General features: G+C 45.8%; 1 protein-coding gene across 2 annotated transcripts in view; it reads right to left on the bottom strand.

The window, feature by feature from the left end:
* HHAT (hedgehog acyltransferase) overlaps nucleotides 1–16712 on the bottom strand; it is a 221125-nt gene that overhangs the window by 149084 nt on the left and 55329 nt on the right. For both annotated transcript variants that reach the window (XR_013959496.1, XM_080649230.1), the window contains exon 8: nucleotides 1719–1869. Coding sequence is in view for 1 of the 2 variants with exons in the window: in XM_080649230.1 (XP_080505356.1) it covers nucleotides 1719–1869 (151 nt within the window). In the remaining variant the exon portion in view is untranslated. The remainder of the gene's footprint in view (nucleotides 1–1718; nucleotides 1870–16712) is intronic.

The raw sequence follows: 16712 nt of genomic DNA, 5'->3' as shown, positions 1-16712 counted from the left end.
AACCGGTTTGGCTCAGTGGATAGAGCATCGGCCTGCGGACTGAAGAGTCCCGAGTTCAATTCCGGTCAAGGGCACGTACCTTGGTTGCGGGCACATCCCCAGTGGGAGGTGTGCAGGAGGCAGATGATCGATGTTTCTCTCTCATCGATGTTTCTAGCTCTCTATCCCTCTCCCTTCCTCTCTGTAAAATATCAATAAAATATATTTTAAAAAAAAAAAAAAAAAAAGGAGGCAGAGGCAAGGGCTAGACAGATACCAGGCACTTGTGGCGTGACCCCAAATCATGCTGAGCCCTGACCCATTTATTCAGTAAATTACCTTTACAAGTAGTTCAAATGTTACCAGAGCCTCCCAACCACTCCCTGGCCCCCTGGCTGGAGAGACACCCTTTGTTAACCTTGCCATTAAAACTGGGCAACCTATGACATTCAATAAAGTGATTAAGGACAAATCCAAGCAATTACTTGACATTTCTTGCAATAACCAGATGACATTTCTAATCCCAAAAAGCAAACTCGACCAAAAACAAAATGTGTTTTTTTCAAAGGCTTGGATAAGTCTAGCATCTAGAATAAGTGACTATGGGAAACCAGGGTGTTGAGTACGAGCCACCCCCTTCCTAACAGCAGCAGTAGATATGGCAATAGTCCCTGAGCTCTTCCCCTACCTGTGTCTCGGCTCTTCTGCCTACAGCAGTGAACTATAAGATGAGCCAAAATGGCAGCTCTGAGCAGGGCCAAGACTACGGTGAGGTCAACGGAGGCGCCTAGAGAGCAAAACTCCCTGGATGTGCAAGTCCCCACCCTGGGGTTCTTCCATTAGGTCTGAAATGGTTTGCTTTCTAAGGGGATTCTTTGCCTCCTTGAGGGATTTGCAATAGAATACTTTAGTAGTTAATTTCCAATTCTTTTGTGCATAGATTTTACAGAGTGCTCCTACTGGGCAAAGTGAATTACACCAAAGCATCAAAATTCAAACATACTGGAAGGGAAAAAAAAAAATGAGGCCAGCAAGGTCACCTGGAGGACAACAATCGGAAACAGCAGAGGCTGAGGGATCCTTCCCAAGTAAGACTCCAGGCCACCGTGGGGGTATGAAGCACAATCAGGAAGAGTAAGGAAATGTAGAATAAGCATCTATCTACCCATGTGCACCAAGTGTAGGAATAACGTAAGGGTGAAAGCTAACACTGGTTAACATCTACTAGGTGCCAGATGCTTTAAATGCCTTAGTTTGTTCAGTCTTCACAACAACTCTTGGAAATGGGTATTATATTATTATCATTTAAAAGACAAGAAATGGAAACTTGGAGAGATTTAGTTCATTGCCCCAGATCTTAGAGCTAGTAATTGCTGACAGTGGCCTACGCTATTATCCTGAGTCTATTCTCTTACTGGACAGTCCCACATATACAAATGTCTTCTCAGCAATAAAATAATCACTAGCAAACAGCATGTCCCAAGTTAGTAAGGAAGCACTTTAGACATACCCTTGATGCGTTTGTACAGCCCAGGTGACATACTTTCTCATCTCACGTGGCATCACAGCCTGACAATATTTTCAAGAGGTCATCCTCTGAGATGAAGAAACTGAAGTGCCAACTGCGGCTTCAGTGAGGGGCAGAGACAGGATGGTGGCCCAAGCCCTCTGAGCTGACCAAGCCACGGCTCCTCCACGGGACCTATCATCACCCCTGCAGGGCTTAACAAACCACTGACCTCCACATGCCCGTGAAACTGAACATGGTGCTGACACAGCGAGGGAGAGGCGGCGGCGTGAGTCCATCCAGGCGCATGAGCAGAGCGGGGATGCCAAAGAGCACCAGGTACTTCACGTAGAAAAAGAGCACCTGGGCCAAGGCCAGTCCTCCTGGAAGACAGAGGGACCCGTGAGACATGGCGACAGGAAGGGGAGCCATCTCCTGGCAAAGATGCAACATTCCAGGAGATGCGCCTCCTGCTCACATTCCGCCACCCACCCCCCTTCTTCCCTTCAGCACCCACATTTATAAAGTCTCCCACCTTGGTTTTGATCAGGGAAACTTTTGGATTAACAAATGAGGTGGGGGCCCAGCCGGCGTGGCTCAGTGGATGAGCGTCAACCTATGAACCACACAGTCACGGTTCGATTCCTGGTCAGAGCACATGTCTGGGTTGTGGGTTGGATCCCCAGTGTGGGGCGTGCAGGAGACAGCTGATCAGTGATTCTCTCTCATCACTGATGTTTTTAGCTCTCTCTCCCTCTCTTTCACTCTCTCTCCCTCTCCAAAATCAATAAAAATATATATTTTTTAAAAATCAAATAAAAAATCAATAAATGGGGTGGGGAACACCCAATGCAATATACAGATGATATAGTCTAGAACTGTACACTTGAAGCTATATAATTTTATTAACCAATATCACCCCAATAAATTCAACTAAAGAGAAAAAAAAGCTGAAAAATAAAATCAATAAACACAAATATAAAATTCCCTTTATTATTGTGACAGGCGATAGGATCTCTTAGCAGTCATGCTTCTGCAGATAACTAGAAAAGGGCACTAAATATATACATATTGCATTTAAAAAACTATTAGAAAGGGAAAGTCCTTCCCAATTCCTTTCAACCTTACATAAGTTCACACCCAGTAGGATGACGAGAATCAAAGAGTTACATCAACAACGGTTAGCAAAGGTGTGGAGATACTGGGACCATCGTAGACTGCGAGCAGGATGTAAAATGGTGTGGCCACTTTAAAAACCAGTTTGGCAGTTCTTCAAATGATTAAACACAGAGTTACCATATGACCCAGCAATATACCCAAGAGAAATGAAAACAAATGTCCACACCGACACCTACACCGAATATTCACAGCAGCATTGTCCACAACAGCCAGAAACTGGGGGGAAAACAACAACTGTCCATCGACAGATGAATGGCTAAACAAATGAGCTCTACCCACACGATAGAATATTATTCTGCCCTAAAAAGGAGTGGAGTGCTGATACACGCTACGACAGAGATGAATCTTGAAAACATTATACTAAGTGAAATAAGCCAGAAACAAAAGGCCACATATTGTATGTTTTCATTCATATGAAAGTCCAGAACAGGGACACAGAGGCAGAAAATGGTGGCTGCTGCTAAGCATTGGGTTGGTGATGGGGGTGGGGTGGGGATGGGATTACGGGAGGGTGGTAAAGGATCGGGATTCTCTTTTGAGGTGAAAATGTGCTAAAAATTGGCCAGGGTGATGGTTGCACATATCTATGAATAAACTAAAAGCCAGGAAGAAATCAGCTATATATTTCTGTTTGAATTTTGATGCTTCAGTGTAATTCACTTTGCCCAGTAGGAGTGCTCTGTAATCTCTATGCACAAAAGAATTGGAAATTAACTCCTAAAGTATTCTATTGCAAATCCTTCAAGAAGGCAAAGAACCCCTTTAGAAAGCAAAGAATTGCCTCTCTAATGTAGCCAACAAATTCAGAGCTTCATACTTCAACTTTGCCTAAAAGAAAGATACACCTATTTTATGTCACCTAAGAAGTTATCTGTACACTAAGTTATCAGGGCACAATAAATACGGTAGTGTTTTAAGGGGTGTTGGGATTGGAGGGGTGGGGACAGGGAATAGTTGGTGTTTTAAATAACTGGTGCAACTTGCTACCCTTTACAATGCCCCATTGCCAAACAGGCATCTCTCCCATTCCGAAAGCATGCACCATGAAATTATCTCACCCCACATGGAGTATCTGTAATTGAACAGCCAAGTTCACGGTAGTAAGAGTGGGAAAGGAAGAGAATCGTATGCTGTCTGACATTTGTTTGTGTTTCCAGTTTTCAAAATAAACATTTGATGTCAAATGTCTTATCCTTCTCCCCTCACTGTGATGTAGGAGAAAAGGCAACTGGCTGACTTTTTTAACATTTCATTATCCAGACATTATCTCAACAACAGCTGGTGTTTAAACACTGAGCTGAAAAGACCCGTGACTAAACCCACTTAGGAGATAGGTCCCTAAAACTTAACTCTAATGTACATCCTCAGAGCTTTATTCTGTCTTTTCCATGTAAGAACAACTACTTTAACTACTTTTCAATCATTTTCACCTCCCCTCTCTTCACTCACTCTCAAGCCCCTTGCCAAAGCTCTTCTTATCACCATAAAACCATACAAAACTCATATACCATGGTGAAACACCATTCAATAATTTTTTTAAAAAGTCATATTTTTTGGCTCTTTCAAAAAACAACACCACTTTTGCCTGGCTGGTGTGTCTCAGTGGTTGAGCATCGACCAGGACAGTGGTCAGCAAACTGCGGCTTGCAAGCCACATGCGGCTCGTGAGCCACGGTTTGCCGCTCTGTTGACTAATGAGTTTGCCGACCACTGGACCAGGAGGTCACAGTTCGATTCCCTGTCAGGACATATGTCCAGGTTTCAGGCTCAATCCCCAGTGTGGGGCATGCAGGAGGCAGCCGATCAATGATTCTCTCTCATCATTGATGTTTCTATCCCTCTATCCCTCTCCCTTCTTCTCTGAAATCAATAAAATGTATTTTTAAAAACCCTATAAATTATCACCTTAATCCTAGTCTCTATCAAGTTGGGGTATAGTTACAATATGCCATATTTTGTCTCTTTGTAAGACTCGGAAGTTCAAAAGAAAAATGAGTGGAAATATATATGCATTTGTCTAAAGCCATAGAATGCACAACACCAAGAATGAGCCCCAATGTAAATATCATGATGCGTCAATGTCTGTTCATCAGTTGCAATCCTCTCTGAGGGAGGATGCTGACAGTGGGGAGGCTGTGAGTATGTGGGCACAGGGATTACATGGGGAATCTGTGTACCTTCCTCTCAATTTTGCTGTGAACCTCTTAAACTGCTCTAAAAAAAATAGGCTTTTAGAAAAACAAAAGAAGAGGAAATGAGAGTTATTATCTTTTTGAGATACTACTGAAATATTATGGTTAATGATAAGATGTCTGGGATTTGTTTCAGGACAACATAAGAGGGAGTCCAGGTGAAAGACAAGTGGCTACCGGTGGATAATTATTGAACCCGGGTGATGAATTCATGGGGGTTAATCACATGTGTGTGCTTTTAATTTTCCAAAATGCTGGAAACCAATCATTGTCTCACTAATTAGAAAGGTGTGGACAAAGAACCTTGGAAGGCTGGTCAACCTTGAAGCTCTGAAAGGTCAGAGCCAACCACTCCCTATCTAATTGAGACAATGGTAGCTGAAGCAACTTCCCCACCAAATAATCAGATAATCTGCCTGTTACTGGAATTACCTGCCTAAGGGCAATGGATGTATCCCAAACCTGAATAAAAGGGATGGCAAGGCCAAAGCAAAGGGTAGTCCTCCCACTAGAGGTGGGCTCCCGCCTGGCCCCCCATTTTCCTAAATTAACTCTTTTCTAGTCTCTCTCTTCATTTTAGTGTGCGGCCTCCTCCAGAACCCGAACCTGAACTGGAACCCTGAACCACGCGGGACGTGTTAAGGGATCCCACACCAAAATACAAAGCTTTAAAAGAGGGAGGCATTGAGAGCCTCCCACCTAAACCCCAAATTTCAGCAGGAACATTCAAGTTCCTCCTCACCCACCAACCAAACGCACTTGCAGAGGACAATGAGCAAAAAGGACTTACATCTGCACAATCCCACCTCCTTGCTCCCTAGTGAGCACAGAAAGTCTGGAAAGGGTACCATGAAGGGGAGACTAGGGAGAGGAGAAGGGGGAGAATGCCATGGGGCAGATTAATGAAGTTACTTATCAGTCCTTGAGCCCCTGAAGAAAGGTGTCTCCCTGTGGGAAGATGTCCCACCAGGACCTGCATCAGTGACAATGGTGTTGCTCAAATGTGTCTGGTACTTAGAATCACTGGGGACAATATTTAATCAGATTCCTGGACCTCTCCTTGACAAATTCTGATTTAGTAGGCTTGGGCCAGAGTCCTGAACTCTGATTGCAAAACAAGTTTGCGGGGAAGTTATGTTCAGTCAAGTTTGAGAAATTCTAAGTTAGAAGACCCACAGCCTTCTCCCTTTCCCCAGGTTTAAAAATAAACATCAAAGTGTATGAAAATAGCAATTGTTTGGGTTGGTGAGGTTACCGGTATGTTGCTGTTCATTCCTGTTTTCTGATGTTCATGTATAGAAAAAAAAAAAATGTCTCTCTTGCTCAATCTGTAGGCTATGTGACTGAACTTCAATTTCAAAGGCAATGTTCCAAACTCATTCTGACACTCGTCACTGAGTTATCCGAAAAGATAACACACAGAAAAAAATTTTTTTAATCCTGTGCCCTAGGATTGACCTTGATTTTGTTAGTTAAAAACGGCTATGATATTGACAACCACAACTTAATTGTGAAGAAACTGCTCTGCAAGCTTAGGAGGAAAGACCAGCGGTCTCCCACACCCAATCGAGTACTCTCCGTTAGAGAAACGAAGCCCCACGCTTCTCAGCCAAGAGTTCTGCTCAGCGATGATCCAAGATGGCGGCGTACGATGATCCAAGATGGCGGCGTAGGTAAACACCTAAACTGCTGCCTCGCACAACAATTTCAAAACTACAACTAAAAGACAAAACGTCTATCACCCAGAACCAAGGGAATGCTGGCGGAGTGGAATTTCTACAACTAGAAGGAAAGAGCAAACAGCATTGAGGGGTGCACAAGCGCTGAAAAGCTGAGGTACGGAGACGCGCGAATCAGGCTGGCGATGGGCATCTGGGAGCACTGCTGTTTTCAACCTGAAGGGAGATAAGCTCCCTATTACTCTGAACTCCAATTTCTGGGGAGACGTGGGGGACCCAAACTCCTACGGGGAGAAGCTGGACTGTCTGCTGTGGGGTCGGAAAGTGAGGGTGGCTTGCTTGCAGGGCTGCGCGCAGGAATAATTGTTTATTGTGCTGGGGCGCGGGACGGGGACAGGGTCGGAGACGCAGAGCCAGCTTACTGGCAGCCATCGCTGTTTGCCACGCCCTAGCTGGTCACGCCCTGAGACCCCGCCCTGCACAATCTACGAACCCACCCAAGCTCCAAGCAGCGGCTTTAGCATATGAATGGCCTGCCCTATCGCAGCTTAACCTAGCAAACTTGCAGCCGGGGTCAGACAGCTCCAAAACCTCCAAACCCCAAGCAAAGAGGAGAAAACTGTAGTTCTCGCTGTAGCTCCTGCTGGGTGGCCTCAGACAGTAGCTGACCTGCACCCCATTGGAGATCCAGAAGCCAGTGTACCTAGTGGTCAGTGTGAGAAGACACCAGATTTCAACTCCTCACATCCATAAGTGACACATTCAAGAGGCAGACTCAGTGAGCACCAAAGCCCCACTGAAACAAGTCCTACACCATAAGCATGTCTCCAGCGCAGCAGTTCTTCCATTATAGACACAGCGGGTCCTCACAGCCAATTGGCCTGGAGGTCAATTCCTCCCAGTGTACCAACAGCAATCAAGGCTTAACTACACCAAGACTTTGCACTCAGCCCACAAAGGGGTGTACCAAAGGCGTCCACCTCAGGTGATTGGGGAGGCTGAGCTACTGGCCCCTATAGGTCACCTACCACACAAAGCCACTCCATCAACACAAGGAAGCAGCAAAATGCGGAGACAAAGAAACATGTCACCAATGAGAGAAATGGAGGAAAGCAAACTACTGGACGACATAGAGTTCAGAACCACATTTATAAGGTTACTCAAGAATCTTCTAAAAACCGCCGAGAAACTTGATGAGACCTTTAAGGATCTTAATGAGAATGCCAAAAAAATGGAAAAGGACCAGTCAGAAATTAAGCATACACTGTCTGAAATAAAAAATATACAGAAACTCAACTGTAGATCAAAGGACCTCAAGAATCAAACCAAAGATTTGAAACATGAGGAAACAAAAAACACCCAACCAGAAAAACAAAAAGAAAAAAGAATCCAAAAATATGAAGATAGTGTAAGGAGCCTCTGGGACAACTTTAAGCGTACCAACATCCGAATTTTTGGGGTGCCAGAAGAAGAGAGAGAGCAAAATATTGAAAACCTATTAGAAGAAATAATGACAGAAAACTTTCCCTACCTGGTGAAAGAAATAGACTTAAAGTTCAGGAAGCACACAGAACCCCATACAAGAGGAATCCAAAGAGGACCACACCAAGACACATCATAATTAAAATGCCAAGGGCAAAAGACAAAGAGAGAATCTTGAAAGCAGCAAGAGAAAAACGGTTTGTTACATACAAGGGAGCACCCATACGACTGTCAGCTGATTTCTCGGCAGAAACTATGCAGGCCAGAAGGGAGTGGCAAGAAATATTCAAAGTGATGAACAGCAAGAACCTACAACCAAGATTACTCTACCCAGCAACGCTATCATTCAGAGTTGAAGGTCAGATAAAGAGCTTCACAGACAAGAAAAAGCTAAAGGAGTTCATCACCACCAAACCAGGATTACATGAAATGCTGAAGGGTGTTCTTTAAGAAGAGGAAGAAGAAGAAAAAGGTAAAGATAAAAATTATGAACAATAAAATGACATCAAATACATACCTACCAACAAGTGAATCTAAAAATCAAGTGAATAAAAAAATCTGAAGAACAGAATGGACTGGTGAATATAATAGAATCAGGGACATAGAAAGGGAGTGTACTGACATTTCTCAGGGGGGAGGGGGTGTGAGGGGATCGGGAAGAGATTGGACAAAAAGCTTACACCTATGGATGAAGACAGTGGCGGGGGGTAAGGGCATGGGGTGGGGTGGGGAATCAGGTGGAGGGGAGCTATGGGGGGAAAAAAGAGGAACACCTGTAATCATCTGAACAATAAAGATTTATTTAAAAAAAAAAAAGAGTTCTGCTCAGCCCAGCAGGCGTGGCTCAGTGGTTGAGCATTGACCTATGAACCGGGAGGGCACGGTTCAACTCCTGGTCGGGGCACATGCCCAGGTTGCGGGCTCAACCCCCAGTGGGAGGCGTGCAAGAGGCATTTCAGGGGGAAAAGTTTAAGTATGTTTAATCTATGTTTATAGATTTTAGCCATGTATTTATTTAATGTAGAATCATTACTGTTCCCTCCGCTATTGTGATAGTGCTTGAGGGATGCGAAAACGATTTTAAATGTGTCAATTATAACAGATATAAAATGACTTCTGTTCCTCTTTCAGAATATGAAGGTTGCACTCTGCGCACCTTCCCTCTCACAGGAGAAAGGTCTGAAAGCAGGATGTGACCAAGACCCCCAGGATCCTGGTGGATCGTTATCAGCCACCCATTCACTATGAATCCCAGATGCCTATGGCTAATACCGATATTTCTCCTAAATTCCAAAACTTAGATGAGATCACCCCTGGACCTCTCCCCCTTCACCTCGTGCCTCTGGCCCCCGGGGGCCTCAGGAAGGTTTAAAGAATGAATGAGTGGGTAGTGATTTCCACTGCAGCATAATGAAGCTTGTTGAATTGATTTGAATTAAATGACCATCATTTTCTCATTGATCATAAGTGGAGTTGAGGACAGTTCGCACTTAAATAACACTTTCACAATCATTGAGCCCATCTAAACGCCCTTAATATGCCCTGTGCTATCAAAGTTGATGACAATTCAGCTTCTCTCTCCTAATCAAAAGTAATTCATTATAGCAGTGGGGGGTGGAGGCAGGCATCATCTAAGTCTGAGAGTGCAAGGGAACTGGCCCGGAAGTGGGCTGTTTTGAAGCAGGAGTTGGCTAGGTACAGGAAACCTCAAGCAATGGAGCATGCAGAGCACAAGGGTGTGAACCAGTCCAGTGGAGGGAATAGGGGTGTTGCGGTGGGGAGGGAAGGGGCAGATAAGCAGCACAACTTTATAGTAAAAGACCTAAGAAACCAAGCAAGAAAGGGAGATGATTTACTTTGTGTTTATAAAAGATCACTCTGTAAGGAAACAGGGGATCGTTTTTGTTCCTGAGAGAAGACAGACAAGAGGAGACAGAGAAAAGGGCAGAGCAGTGTGGCCGGAGACCGGGGCCTGAGTTTCAGATGTGGCAGAGGAGGCAGGGGCTCCAATTGTCCATTTTAAGTTGTCTGTGCAGCTCTCTTCCCAACACACATCCTCAAACACACACACAGCTCTATCTGAGCAGATGTGTGTGTGTGTGTGTGTGTGTGTGTGTGTGTGTGTGTGTGTACAGATCAAGTAAAAGAAGCAAGTACCATGTGGTAATCAGGGCAATGCAAGATGATCCCTAAACACTAAACAGAATGAATCCCACAGAAGCAAGAGATGAGACAGAGGAGGCCATGGACTGGAAGTCTCAGGAAAGCCCTGGGTTCTGCTCAGTCCAGGGAACGAGAGGCCAAGTCCACTCTATCTAGAAATTAAGGGGCCGGTAGACGACTCACTGCTAAAATCCAGTGACACTCTCATCTACAGCCTCTATATAAAAACATGTTCTACATAAAAACTGAAAACAGAGTAAATTAATAGACATATTTTTTATTTTGCAGGAAAATTTCGTGAAAAGAACTGAAAGTGATAAAACTCAGGGACAGCATGGAAACTGGGATAAGAATGGCCACTTCGGTAAACCACCTCTCTCTCCCTGGTCAAGAAACACCACCACCTCGACACCTTGTAAATTCACCAGGAGAGGCTGAATATTAGGCTAATAAAATTTTGTCCAATTTGAATTTCTCAAATGACTACCTAGCTTTTACTGCCACCTCCTGGCCCTTTCTGGTATGCCTATTCTGAACCACTGATACTAATAGCCACCCACATAATAAATCAATTTATTAAAGAATCTCTGGCCAAGCCCTGGCCAATGTAGCTCAGTTGGCTGAGCATCATCCCCTGTACCAAAAAGTCACCTGTTCAATTCCCAGTCAGGGCACATGCCTGGGTTGCAGGTTTGATCCCAGTAGGGGGCGTGAAGGAAGCAACTGATTAAAGTTTCTCCCTCACATCGATGTTTCTCTCTCTCTCTCTTTCTCTCTCTCTCTCTTTCTCTCTCTCTCTCTCTCTCTCTCTCTCCCCCCTTCCTCTCTCTCTAAAAACATCAATCAATCAATATATATATATATATATATATATATATATATATATATTTAAAATAATCTCTGGCCAATGCAAAAATTCTCATCAAAATATTAGCAAACTGGATTCAACAATATATTAAAAGGATTATATATCATGACTAAGTGAGTGGTATATCCCAGGGATGCAAGGATGGTTCAACATCCATAAATCAGTCAAAGCAATACATCAAATTAACAAAATAAAGGATAAATGCCATATTATCTTCTCAATAGATACGTAAGAAGTATTTGACAAAATTCAACACCCTTTTGATAAAAACTCTCAGGGTATAGAAGAAACATAATAAAGGCCATATATGATGAACCCACAGCTGATATCACACCCGATGGAGAAAAGTTGGAAGCCTTTCCTCTAAGATCAGGAATAAGACAAGGATGCCCACTATCAGCACTTCTATTCAACATGGTATTCAACATAGTAGCCTCATGTTTTCATATAAGAAGCCTTTTTCTCTCTAGGTCAGCCACCCAGAAAATCAAATTACTCACTCGGAGAGTTGCTTAGTGAGGAAGAAATCCGTGCCAGGGTATTGGCCAGAGGACACAAATATGTATGGCATCCAGCTCTGAGAGATGGAGGCGTCGGCCCCACGACAGTGCGATTCTGCCACTGGACACGACAAAGCAAACTGCTGAGCAGTGTCCCTTCCCAGGCACTGCTCTAACAGGAATTGTCAGGGCCTGCCTTTTGGTGTTTCCCCGTCTAGTTCTGCCCAAACCACCTCCCCTTCCGCTTGGCAGACTCTGCATGAGTATGATTAAAGCCTCCGGTGAAGCTGCCATCAGACCCGCAGCTCTGACCCACGGGGCCCGACCGAACAGTCTGCTCTCAGGGACGGGCCGTGTCTTCCCTATCTCTAAGCAGCTGGAGGCACCCCTGGTTGTTTCATGCACTTCCAATAAACCGGTCATGACAATGTCCGTTTGTTGAATGATGAGAAGTTTCCAAAGAGCCTGCCCATCCACGTCACAGATATTCCTCTCAAGCCACCCTTCGGGGTTCTTTGGGCAAATCCTATGATTCTCATTTTACAGAGAAAGACAGAGATTCAGATATTGTAGGTGGTTTTTCCGAGGTCCCAGAATGAGTGGGCAGAGGGTTAAGACTAAAACTCAGATCTCTTCCGACCCCAGGTGAGCGTACGGAGGACACCTACTCTTCCCGGGGAACATAACGGAACGTGCCTGACCGCCCGTATTATCTGTGTATAACCATTATTCACAGAGTGTCCATAGCAGCTGTGTCATGTCTGGGTGCCGGGACACCATGACGGCCAATTTAAATAAGGCTGCTACTTCCGTGGGACATATAGTCAATCGTGAGACACAGGCAAGGCCAACTGCAGCTGGCGCCGAGCCCCGTGTGGAGGATGGAACAGGTGACGTAACGTGCTGGCTGGCTATTTCTGTTTGAGTCACCAGGGGAAGCTTGTCTTAGGAAAAGGCATTTAAGCTGAGATGGGAAAGACAAGTTGTCACACGACGGTGAAGAGGAAGAGCCCTCCTGCGGGAAGGGACAGCTAACAAGGAAGGGCAGAGGGCAAAGGGAGGTGGCAGGAGACACGTCAGGGCAGTGGGTAGGAGCCAAACCTTATGGCGTTTTGTTGTGGAGGATCAGCCGGGTTTTATTCGAGTACCGAGCACCGTGGGAAGCCACCACTGCTGCAGAACTGGGCTGCTTTTCGGTAAGTCACAGCGTTCTCGAGCAGCCTCTACACCCCCCCAAACCCCCGAGAGTCTGAGTCTCAATCGGCTCACGGTGGCTAGTGTGCACCACACTTCAAGTCCTGTGTGAATATACAGTGTTTCCATAATCTGGTAAGAAGTACCTGAAAAGCTCAGAATACAGTTTATCATGAGGGAGGAGAGAGGTTTGTCCTGTCTGAAAACCCATACCCTTAGTGGTAGGTTTAGAGCCCCAGCATTCGTGCAAATCAAGCCGCAGGAGGCACTGGCTGTCTCTTGGAAGAGCTCGGTTGGAAATGTTGGAGACAAGGCCAGGCTCCCGTCCACACCCACCCGGCAGCAGCATCTCCCTCAGGCCAACCCTGCTCCCCCACAGTTCACTGCTCAGATGGCAGCTGACAGCTGCTTTCTCCGAACACAGACACAAAACCCACAGCCATCCGATGGCAAAGGGATGTTTTAAAACCCCACAAGGCAGGGAGCAGCGAAGGAGAAGAGAATGATGGGCCAAAGGTGCATGCCTTCTAAACAGAAATTCGCTGCCTGAAAACACAGTCCTCACGCCCACTCTCCAACTCTGCTGACACTAGGAATGAAAAATGGCCCTCAAGTCCGCTTTGGCAATGAGTCGCCAAAGCCTCTGACCTAGGAAATCGCCCTCAGGAAACCATCAGGGATGAGGTTCAAAAAGGCTTCTGCGTGTCCACGGAGGCATCTACATGTATAAAAGGCTAATATGCAAAGTGTCCCCTCGGGAGTTTGACCGGGAGACAGGGAGTTCACTCGCTTGCTATGACATGTGCTGACCACCAGGGGCGGTGTGGAATATGGCAGGTGACCAGCGGCGGTGGTGGGGCGCTGAGGGAGCGAGGGAAGGAGGAGGCGGGGAGGCAGGGAGGTGGGGAGGCGGGGAACCTGATCAGCTCTGATCACCGGCCAGGCCTAAGGACCCTACCTGTGCACAAATTTCGTGCACCGGGTCTCTAGTTATTTATAACGTGGTGAAATTGTAAACAGTGATCAGCCACAGAGAATTGTTAACTAAATAACAGCAAAGTTGTAGAAAGGAACACCATACAACTGGTAAAATCATACTCTAAGACATAGACTCTAAAAGAGGACAGGAAGAGATAAACGAAATAACTTATATACTTATATGCATAGCCCATGAACACGGGCAATAGGGTAGTGAAGACCTGGCCGGGGGAGGGGACGGGGGGGTGCAGGCTGGGAGGAGGAAGGGGAAAAGGAGGGATGGGAGATAACTGTAACACTATCAACAATAAAAAATATATTTAAAAATGGAAAAAATAAAAGAATATTTCATCACGTAAGGGAAAATTCAGAATATATTAAATCTAAGAAGTAGGTAGTAAGGAAAAAAGGACAATGAGTGAACCCTTGTAAATAAACTGCGAAACCAAAGGCAGTGGGAAGGCAGGGGGGGCGCCTGGGGAGGCTGCACAGCCCCATTTTCCACTGTCTGCGCTGCTGGTGTGCTCACTGGTGAGCAAGTGGCCGTTACTAAAAACTCATTTGGGTAACAGCTGGGCGTCAGGAGGGCGCAGAGAAAAATGATCAGAAGAGCAAGCAAGGTCCTTTCTGGCAGAGCCTCTGGGACCTGCACCTCCGTGAAAACAATTACTGAGCGTCCTGCCTGCAGATTTCCCATTGAACTCCCTAGGAATCCTCACCTGCAGTTCTCAGATTCTCGGGCCATGCAGCCACTGGCTGCTGATCTAAAATCAACTGCACTTGTAAGACTAGACTGCGGTCCTTCTCCTCGTCCTCCCTCCCACTGTCCCTGTGCATCACGCACACACACCCTGCTCCCTGAGGCGGGGATACCCACAGTGTCCATATTCACACACTTCACAAGAGAAGCCCACACCAGTCCTCCCTGGCACCGCTCACTGAGGCAATGCCCCCCACACAGTGAGGCACCGGGACCAAACAGGAGGGAGTGAGGGCGGCAGAAGGAACCAGGCCTGGAAATCAACACACGGGGCTCACACCTGCACTTGGCCACCCACAAGCCACTGCCCTTCTCTGAGCCTCCGTTGCCTAATCTGTAAAATGAGGGCGTCAGACAAGCTGTGGGGTCTAATTTGGCTCTAAAATTCCAGAGTTCGTAATCTCCCCAATGTCTCACCTCCAGAGAAATACCTGGACCAGCCGGAGAAGACGGCCCAGTGTACCTGGAGCCCAGAGGACCTTCCCAACAGTTTCCATTTTACAGTAACTTGCACTGTACAAGTCTGGACCATGCAAAACAACTTAAGTGCCTCCTCTGTGGGCCTGTTGGGAAGCCATTCTTTATAAACACAATCTTTTTTTTTTTTTTTTTTAGTCTTTATTGTTAAGAGTATTACAGATCAGCTGTCCCTCTATATTTTTTCCCCATTGCCCCCTCCACCCGATTCCTGCCCCACCCCAGGCCTTCCCCACCCTATTGTCTGTCATAAATGCAATCTTAAAGCATGTGTTTGATCCTGCAAAAGCACCACTTACATTTGCTCTGCACTCAATTCTGAGCTCTCATATAGAGGGACCAATGGTCCCAGTCCGTCCAGGACTGAGGAGTCCCCAGGATGAGACTTGCTTTGCCAAACCCAAGATCGTCCTTGGCCAACCAGCTGTCAGTCGATCATTCTACCTCTCGATATATCTCTGTTTGGTTTTCTGCTCCCGAAACACCCTTGACACTCCACGTCAAAACAAAATACAACACACCTTTCTGACCTGTACAAACACTGCTGCTCAAATCAACACCACCACAGATCATCAGCCGTGCACCCTGGGGTGCCTCAGGACGCTCTGTCCTCGGTAAGAGCGCCTTCATGCACCACGTCCCATTAGGTGCTCTGAGACGGGCGGGGGGTTTTTAATCAAGGAAAGAAAACACACAGAGAAAGAAATTTTTGTAGGCAACGAAAACCAGATGAATAAGAAAACCCTTACTTTAGCACTGAACCCTCCCCATTAATTCACCGCACTGTTGCTGCCTAAAGGAGACAGCAACTAAAAAACACAGAAAACAACCGAAAAGTCAACAAGAGAATCCATTTATTCACGAGTCGACTCTTCCAACCAGTCTGTACAGAGCACTTATTCTGTGCCAGGTGAACAGCCATGAAAGAGAAACATAAGAACATGGAGGTTACAACCTCCGTGTCTACTGATTATTCATGGGTATTGATCAAAGCATTTAACCAACTCACTTCCCAAACTGGCTCCATTCTGGGTTCTTTCATAAAAGATAGAACATTGCCCTACCCGGTTTGGCTCAGTGGATAGAGCGTCGGCCTGAGGACTCAAGGGTCCCAGGTTCGATTCTGGTCAAAGGCATGTCCCTTGGTTGCGGGCACATACCCAGTGGGGAGTGTGCAGGGGGCAGCTGATCAATGTTTCTCTCTCATCAATGTTTCTAACTCTCTAGCCCTCTCCCTTCCTCTCTGTAAAAAAAAAAAAAAAAAAAAAAAAAAAAATCAATAAAATATATTTTTTAAAAAAGAACATTAACTATTTCACCCTTAAGACCATGGAAAAATAAGAGTATCATTAGAAGATCCATCCGTCTCTTCCAAAACACTGCATGTTCGTAGAAGATAGACATTGTGACTTCCCTTTACGACACCCTTTGTGAAACTGTTGAAAAGCGAAGTCGAAGGGCAAAAAATGAGAACGTTTAAAGCAAGAAGACGGAAAGGAAGCTGTGACGCTGCTTGTGACCAGAAGCTGTGGCGCTGCCTGTGACCAGCGAACTGTCCCAGACGTCCTGAGAAGCAGCGCGCCACAGTCAGAAGCCCCGAAGTAACAGAAAGTTCACACCAATCTCAACTGCAGAGAAATCTTAGAACAGGGAGCAAAGGAAGGTAAGTGCCCTGAACTCAGCTTTCAGGAGTCCTCAGTAGATGCGCGAGAGCGGATGGCACAGGACTGTGGCTGGTTTAATCTCAGGCACAC

Source organism: Plecotus auritus (assembly GCF_963455305.1).
Source record: "Plecotus auritus genome assembly, chromosome: 12".
NCBI classification, from domain to species: Eukaryota; Metazoa; Chordata; class Mammalia; order Chiroptera; family Vespertilionidae; genus Plecotus; species Plecotus auritus.
This window is presented reverse-complemented; position numbering and strand designations above follow the sequence as displayed.